The sequence below is a fragment of the Chinchilla lanigera genome, unplaced genomic scaffold (assembly GCF_000276665.1).
Source record: "Chinchilla lanigera isolate Chin_1 unplaced genomic scaffold, ChiLan1.0 scaffold00050, whole genome shotgun sequence".
Taxonomy (NCBI): Eukaryota; Metazoa; Chordata; class Mammalia; order Rodentia; family Chinchillidae; genus Chinchilla; species Chinchilla lanigera.
In genome coordinates, this window is record NW_004955451.1 from 16752131 (window position 1) to 16760679 (window position 8549).

The 8549-nt window shown below is 56.0% G+C and overlaps 1 protein-coding gene across 1 annotated transcript in view; it reads left to right on the forward strand.

The window, feature by feature from the left end:
* Positions 1-4097, forward strand: part of LOC102030590 (leucine-rich repeat-containing protein 37A3-like) — a gene marked incomplete in the record, with an annotated part of 60473 nt that extends 56376 nt beyond the window's left edge. The window contains 4 exon segments of the mRNA XM_013519242.1: positions 1-326; positions 640-750; positions 2930-2976; positions 3918-4097. Coding sequence (XP_013374696.1) covers positions 1-326; positions 640-750; positions 2930-2976; positions 3918-4026 — 593 coding nt within the window.
* Positions 4098-8549: the final 4452 nt, after the last annotated feature.

Consider the following 8549-nt stretch of genomic DNA (forward strand, 5'->3'; position numbering starts at 1 on the left):
CCTCCCCGCGGCCGCCGCCGGCGGGCGACCTGCTGGAAACTCAGCTGAACCAGCGGCTGCAGCCGATCATCGCCGACGACGACGTGCGAGGGCTCGTTTCCCACGTCATCCTCACCTGGAGGACGGACTGCGCGCAGCCCCACGCGCCCCGCGCCTGCGCCCAGCTCGTCTCCAGGACGCGCCGCCTGCTCACGCTGCTCAGTGCGCAGCAGGAAGCCAGGGTGTCGCAGGCCCAGAGGGAGCTGGAGCTGTGGGGCCGGGACCCCTCCGCCAGCGAGGGCGCGGAGGCCCCGGGCCGGCAGCCGGGGCCGCAGGAGCGGTGGACGGTGAGGACGCACGGGGGGCTGTGCGCAGCGTCCGCGTGAGAGCAGGGAGACCGGGCCTCCCGCCGCCCCCGTGTCCCGGCCGCTTGGCCTTGGCCGAGACCCTGAGCCTGCGTGGCTGCCGGGGAGAGCGAAGGACCCAGCCCAGCAGCCGGAGCGCAGGGTCCGCGGCGCAGGAAGAGACGCGTGGCCCCGCAGCCGTGCTGCGGATTGAAGAACCTGCGAGCCACTGCCCCGAAGCAGAGCAGATTGAATAGTTAGCGCTCATCCTTCCCCTCTCTGCTGCTTAACCAATGTTATTCTTCCTTTGTTTTAGTTCAGACAAGAGCTTCCGGAATGCGCTTACACCTATTTATACATCATCCTGGCATTAGCAGTCTTGTCCGTGATACTGATAGCTGTCATCGTCGCCCTCTTTGTCTCGAAGGTAAGGACCACTGATTCACGCGGCTGCCTGCGTCCTGTCCCGGTAACAGATTCAAAATGCACAGTGAACTTCCACCACTTCCGCTCCTACCTGGCATGCCTCTTCAGCCACTAAGACCGAGCTGTGCCCTGTTCTTTCACTGCAAAGTGTGTTAGAGAAATTTTAAATGAACTCCCTGGGATCTCTAAGGAACAGAAGCCAAGATAACTCTCAGCTATCCTGTCTCGAGAAGGTAAGCGTGGTGGCCAGAGTTGACAAAGTAGCAAGCTTTCTCCAAGCCAAAGCTGTCCGCAGCCTGATGTGCGCGCAGTGTCACACAGCGCCCACCCTCGTCCACCCGTCTTCCCCCGCAGAGAACGTGCAGCCTGCACTCGGCAGTGCGGTCTCACAGGCGCCGGAGGCCCCGGCCGGCTCCTTCCTGGGTGTGCGGGGCGCGAGCCCCTAGGTCCAGGCTGCTGGCTCTGGCCTGCACTGCTCTAAGGCCGGTCCTGTGGACTGTGGCCTGCTCCCGGGCCGTGCTTCAGCGCACCTCTGACTACACAGAGCTTTAGCACATTTCTCCACAGGCAGGTGCTGGAATATTACAAGAATGATTTCATAAGCTGACGGTCTCCATGCCCATTCCAGTCCAACACCGAATAGCTTACCTAGTAACCGGCCTCTCCCTCAGCCGCCGCATTCCCTCCATACCCAGGCACGCCGTGCCCCTCGCTGCCTCTGTCAGTGCCTCTGCCCCTCAAAACCTCACACTCCACCCGCCTGCACAAGTCCTAAGAACCTCTCAAAGCCCACTCACACTCTTCATGAAGCTTCCCTGAAGTCCTTAGCTCTCCCGGGGCCAGGCCCTCTGCGACACTCGTCTCCATTGCCCGTGGCCACGGTGAAGCACTGAGAACAGAAGCTGTGGTAGGCTTTGTGGGAGAGTTGGCGCCCAGGAGGGATGCCACGCTCCACATGTACTGAGCAGAGCAGACGCGTGGCCGGACCAGTGGCTGCCTGGTGCGGAGCCCGGCTGAATGTCCGCCTCTTCTTCCTGCTCGGCATAGCTGCTGTCACATACTTTCTCTGCCAAACCTCAGCTGGTCATTTTTGTGAAGAAGAAAACAAAAACCCGCCTTGGGTGTAACCAGGACTACACTGGATGTGCAGACAACGTGAGTGTGAGCTGTCATCTTTACAATGCTCTCGAGACCGGAGCCTGTCACTGGGCGGCGGGAGTGTCCGCGGCGTCCCGCACCGACCTTCCGCGTCCTTGCTGTTTCCTTCAAGCTGCTGTCTGCCGCGTGTTCACTGCTGCTGTGCCCAAGGCCTTTCTCGCACTTTCCTGTTAGTAGGTGGAATACAGGGAGGCGCTGGCCGTGGGTGAGTGGTCGTCTTGCGCCCTGCTGGGCTCCTCGCCTTGCTGAACACGCGCATCATTCACGGGATGCTGGGCTCGCATCTCTCGGGCTTCCAGGTGGCCCTTCACTGCTACACAAACAAGAGCGTTCTCTGCTCCTTTCCGACTTCCAACGTTCCGTTTACTCCTCTGCCTTGATTAGGACCTGCGGATGAGGATAAATAGTACCAGGAATGACAGGCTTCCTACTCTTTTTCTTGATTTAACTTTATTTTTTTGGTTAGTCACTTATGTTTTGTGGTACTGAGTATTGAACACAAGGCCTTTGCACAGAGCTACCTTCAAATCCCTTCTTTATATTTTAGTTTTCTTTTTCATTTCACTGAGTTGCTAAGTTGTTCAGACTGGGCTCAAACTTACAGTCCTCCCGCCTGGGCCTCCCAAGGTGCCAGGATTGCAGGCGTGTCTGAATTGGCAGAGTGGTGGCACACACTGTCCTCCCAGCACTCTAGGAGGCTGAGGCAGGAGGATTGTAAGTCTGAGTGCAGCCAGCGCAACAATTTACCAAGACCCTGTCCCAAAGTAAAACGAAAAGTGGGCTGAGGATGTAGGTCAGTGTGAAGGCCCTGGCTTCACTCCCCAGTGCTACAAAAGAAAAATTAAGAGCAAGCTGCATGCAATACCCTACTAGCGTGGGCTGTGGCAGAGGCAGAGAACTGCCAAAGAAAAGCTGCGTCTCACAGGCAGATGAGAGCGCGATACCACGCGCGGGAACAACAAGCCCAAGTTAGGAGGCGGCGGCCACGGTGGGCGACACTCAGAATGGCGTTTTCTTCCCAGAGGTGCCGCTGCAGAGGAGCCTGGGTGAGCGAGCAGGAGTCCTTGAGGTAAACGAGCCTGGCGGTCCTTCACTGGGGACCTCAGAGGCAGAACCTAGAGCAGGGTGGGGGAGGCCAGGCGAGCACACAGCAGGAGAGGCCCAGGCAGGACTTGGGGAAGGAAGCGGGCAGAAGGGGCAAGGAAGCGTCCTGCCCAGGCCGCGTCGCTCCTGAGTGCCGGGAAGAGCAGCTCAGTTCCTGCCGGGCCCTCCCTGCCAACAGCGCTGCGCTCGGCTTCCGCCCGAGGCGTGTGACAGTGGGCAGCAGTGGGGTTTCCGGCCTGCTCGTGTCCCACAAGGGCTCCTGTGGATTTTTTTTTCTTTTGCAATGGGATTGAACACAGGGCCTTCACACTGAGCTACATCCCCAACTTCTTCTTCTTCTTCTTTCATATTTTCTTTCTTGTTTTGAGGCAGGGCCTCACTAAGTTGCTAAATTGCCCAGGATGGGCTTGAATTAGTGATCCTCCTGCCTCAGCCTCCCAGAGTGCTGAGATTATAGGTGTGCACCACCAGTCCTGGCTTTCAAAGGACATCTTGTGTTTTGATGCTAGCTGTGTCCTTGAAACTGATTTCCCCTCTCACCCTGGGTGACGGCCCTCAGCATGAAAACCCCTGAGCTGCACAGCTCCACTAGATAGCACTGGCCCCGAGCTTCCTGGGACTCACAGCAGGGTGACTCAGCCGGAAAACAGAAGCACCTTCTCCCTCACCTCAGAAGGACACTCGGGGACTGGGGGCAGGCACGCGGGAGCAAGTGCTTCTGCTCCACATGGCTGTGCGGCCTGCTCACGGCACAGGGTGCTTAGCTGGGCAGGTGGGAGGGCGGCAGGCACGGACGCGCACCAGGACGAGCTGGCACTCGGCATGCAGGGACGCGGCTGGGGAGGGCTGGAGATGCCCAGGAGAGGGGGAGACGGAAGGTGCAGTCTCGGCGTTGTCTTCCCCCAGGGAGCTCGGCGAAGAAGCGCCTCCTCCTAAGTTGGCCAGCAAGAGCAAGGAGGTTGCCCAGGACAGTGACGAGGACAGCGACAGCTTAGTGGAGGTGCCCATCAACTGACCCGCCCACTCCAGTGACTAGCAAATTTTATTTTTCCATTGCTAATAAAAGTGATTTTTCTGAAATATAAATGACTCATAACCACTTGTAGCCTCATGGTGGAGTGGAAAATGCAGATGTGAACTGTGTGTGCACAGCACCAGCCGCAGGGAGAGCAGCAGCCATGGCGCCGGTGCCCCATGGCTGCCTGCTCCTTCCAGGAGCACTGTGAGCTTCTTGCCGTCATCTCCCAAGTAAGTTGGGCCCCGAAGACAGAAACTCGGCCTCTGCGTGGTATTCCAGTGCACTATGTTCTTCTTCATCAAGAACCACTTATGGAGCCAGGTGTGGTGTGCACACCTGTCATCCCAGCACCAGGAGGCTGAGGCAGGAGGATCACCATGAGCTTGAGGCCAGCCTGGGCCACAAAGTGAGTTCAAGGCCAACCTGAATTACATAGTGAGACCCTGTCTCAAAAGAAAGCAAGCAAGAAAGAAAGGGAGCGAAAGAGAGAGAGGGAGAAAGGAAGGAAGGAAGGTATCAGATTAATAATACCCCTTAGTTGTTGCAGGCTGATTAAGTCTGCCCTCTCCTGAAAGCGTATACGGTGAAGGCTAAATAAAAAGAGGCAAATGGAATGATTTCAGGGCTCCAGGAGGATCAAAGCCCTCACAGAATTCGAGATTCTCTCGGCCCTAAGACCAAGACCTTCTCTGGGGGTCTCGTATGTGTTTGGTTATCAGAAGGCAGGGGAGTACTCAAGAAGGGGAGGATCACTCAAGGACTTCTCCAAGTAAGGTATTGGCTGTCCACCCCGAGTGAGCTGCCTGTGGCTACAGTCTTCAGCCAGTTGAGATGGATCCAAGTGTCCTTGGCTGTGATCTTGTCTTATCCTTTGAGATTTTCTGGCTTGACCCACCACCGCAGGTTTTGGTAGGGATTAGTGACTCACAGAGGTTCACTTACTATGAGTCTGCCATTTCCAGATTAGGAGCCTAGGCCTTGGGCAGATTCACAAGTGAACATGAAAAGCCAATTGATTAATTTAAGTCCTGCTCAAGTCTGCTTCATAGTGGTCTCCGTCAGGAAGGAAGGAAGGAAGGAAAAGAGAAAGAATGACCACATACAGATAGGAAGAGTGGCCCACTCAGGTAATCCCAGCACTCTGGGAGGCTGAGCCAGAAGGCTGGTAAGTTTGAGCCCAGCCTGGGCAACTGACAGGTTCCACGAGACCCTGTCCCAAAAAATAAAGTAGGGCTGGGGGTGTAGCTTATCGAGAGGGCTCTGGGTCCAGTGTGTCAAAGAGGGAAGAAAGGAAAAAGGAAGGAGGGAGGGAAGCGGGATGGCTGACCCAGTCATTCCACACACACTGACCTGCTGCACTTGGGATCCCCTACCTTCCGGCCCCTCTCCCAGGGGTAGGAGTCACCAGAATACAGGTCACGGTGCCTGCTGCCCTGTGGGGTCAAGGCCTGTGTTTCTTCCCAGGCCTAATATGCAGGCATGAACAAGTGTGCTGTCCTGGTAGGGGATCTCCACCCATACTCACTGGTGGAAAATTCACAGTATTATATAGCCAGGCGTGGCGGCACACGCCTAGTAACCCCAGCACTAGGGAGGCTGAGGCAGGAGGATCGTTGTGAGTTTGAGGCCAGCCTGGGCTACAAAGTGAGCTCAAGTTCAGCCTGAACTGCATAGCGAGACCCTGTCTCAAAAAGACAAAAAAAAATTCACAGTATTTATTTTTCTTCCTGAAATCCCCGCCCTTGGCAAAGAGGGACAGAGTAGGAAGTGCATGAGACAGAGGCCATTCCTGAGAAGGCCCTCACAGCATCGGTTCCAACACAGGTATTGGCCCAGTGCGCCATTGCCAGGGATCACCCAGCCTCCTGACACTGAGGGCCACCCGTGTGCTGCTCCTGCAGTCCCGCCCACTTCCTGCCCTGCCCACCCCACCTGCAGGACTCCAGGCCTCCCAGACATTCCAGACCCTGGTGGGAAGTGCCTGGTCCTGCTGGGGAGGGTTCTGGGCAGTGGGCATAGCCGTCAGGGCTCATCTGCCTGGTCTTTTAGCTGATGTTGGGCAGGGACCCCAGTTCTCCTGATGGCTGTGCAAGTCTCCTCCCACAGGTCCTAGCAGAGGCTAAAAACAGTGTGTCTCTGCGTGGTGACGTAAGCGAGCCAGTATGTCCTTACTGGATTTAAAGCTCACACTCAATAGTAGGAATGACAGGAAGCAGCAGCACCTGCACTTCCAACTGGCTTCCCTGGTGCCAAGCACATTCTAGTCTTACATCATTTTGGTTTCTGTTTTGTTTGGGTTTTGGTGTGTTTTCCTATTCTCATTTCACAGAGAAGAAAATAGGGCCCAAAGAATAAAAGCAGCCAGGGTTAGGGAGACAGCTAGTGGCACAGTGCCTTGCTTGGCAAGTGCAAGGTCCTGAGTTTGATTCCCGGTACCAAAACAAAACCAAAAAAAAGAATATAAGCAACCTGCCCAGATGCCCGTGGCCACACATCTGAAACCCCAAGTTAGGGTTTTCACTCCAGAGCCTCTCAACTACAGTGCTGCCCTGCTAGCAGGCGTTGGGACATGGGGGAGGACAGAGCCTGCTGCTGAGCAGGAGACTAGGACCTGGCCAGCCAGCTGGACAATCACCAAGACACATGTGCCCAAGCCCTGCACCAGGCAAGGCTATCTTCACATCTTCTGGCGTAAGATCAAGCAGATTTTTGATAGGCCAGCCTAGATCTGATGTCAGGATGGGATTCATAATGAGCCTGAAAAAGAAAAGGGGTGGCTGTCCCTTCACAGAGTAATGGCAGCGAAGGAAGAGGCGGAGAGGAACGCTGGAGGGGAACCGTCATCTTCCCGCCCGCAGACAAGGCTTGTGGGATGTGCACTTGGATGGACAGGTGCCTAAGCTCGGTCGGATGGTCACTGGTCGCAAACGATGAAGGGAAGAATCCCGGTGGCATGAGCCGCTCCGGGTGACAGCACCCTCCTCAAGTGAGCACTCCGCGTCACGGGCCGCTGGGGTCACCAGGGAGCAGGGACGGGTCCCCTGTGCCACGTCCTCCCCCAGATGCCGGACCCGCAAGACTCAGGAGGAAACCAGACAGCTCACGGGACAAGTGCCTTAGACTCTTCCCAAGTGCCGCTGTCACGAAAGACACAGAGCCACGCAGGGAGGGGTTTGAGACTCAAGGAACCAAAAGCACGATACGCCAGGCCTTAACTTTGCTTGATCCGCAAGCAAAACAAAACAGACATTAACAATAGTACGGGCTTCTGGCCAGAGCCGAATGGAGAGGCGAATTTACCTTCCCACCTGCAAACAAACAGCCCCCCCACCCCCAAATAACCCAAGTAACTGGCTGTCAGACGGCCAAGGAGAGCGAGGCAGAAGCAACGGGAAATGCAGGTCATGTGCCCTAAGGCTGGGCCTTCCTGCTTTCAGAGTGTCCAGCCAGGATCGTGGACTGCGAGGGAAAAACAGGCGCAAACTGGTGTCCCCCACTAAAGCCATGGAGCAGAGAGTCCAGAAAAAACACAGTGGCCCCGGCCACAAGACCGGTGTGAGAAAGGAAAGTGGCCCACGGAGCAGGGGCCAGGGAGCCACGAGAGGCGGCTCTGGGCGTGGGAAGTTGTGATCGCTGCACAGGCGAGGCAGGCTCAGGACCCCTGAGTGCAGCGTGGGCCAGGAACGCTGTCTGTCCTGCTGGCCGGCCTGACCCCGCGGGATTCGTGGGCCTCATGCTCAGGTCTCGAATTAGCTGTGAATAAGGAGTTCAGAGTGGGCTGTATTTGTAATTCTCCTGCAATCCTCCCTAACCCTTATCCTAATCCTAAATGCACAAGATGGAGATAATTCCCCATCATATTTGAAAAGCCAGGTACGGTAGCGCATGCCTGCAATCCCTGCACTTGGGGAGGCTGAGGCAGGATGATCGTTTCGTGGTTGAAGACATCCTGGACTATAAATTGAGTTCAAGTCTAGCCTGAATTTCATAGTGAAACCCTATCTTAAAAAAAAAAAAAAAAAGAAAACAAAAAAAAAACCACAGACTTTCATTATACCTGAATCCAATAATTCGATTTATAAAGATGAATTTCAAATACTATTTCCACTGAAAGTGTAGATGCAGAAATTCAGGAAAAAAAAATAGAGGTTAAGCAGAGAAAACCGCCTGTCAAGCGTGAGGTTGTGAGTTGAATCCCCGGTACCAAAAATAAAAAAAGAAAGCCACGCCATACAATCCAGCTGTTTAGGCCCCAAATTGGAACCCATTTTCACAGGAAAATAGGCAAGGGCTCCAACAAAGACTAGCGTGGCGGAGGAACCGCCTGGGAGAGTGTGGGCAGCACACAGGGTTCCCAGGCGCCCCAAGGGCACGCGGGAGGGGCTGCTCGGGGGCGCATGAAAGCAGCTCAGGCACTGGCGGGCCGCCCGGACGCTCGCAGGAGCCTCGGGGTCCCCAAGGCCACGGAGCGGGAGCAGCGGCTCGGGGACTGCCGGGTCCCCCGCCGCGCGAGCCCCCAG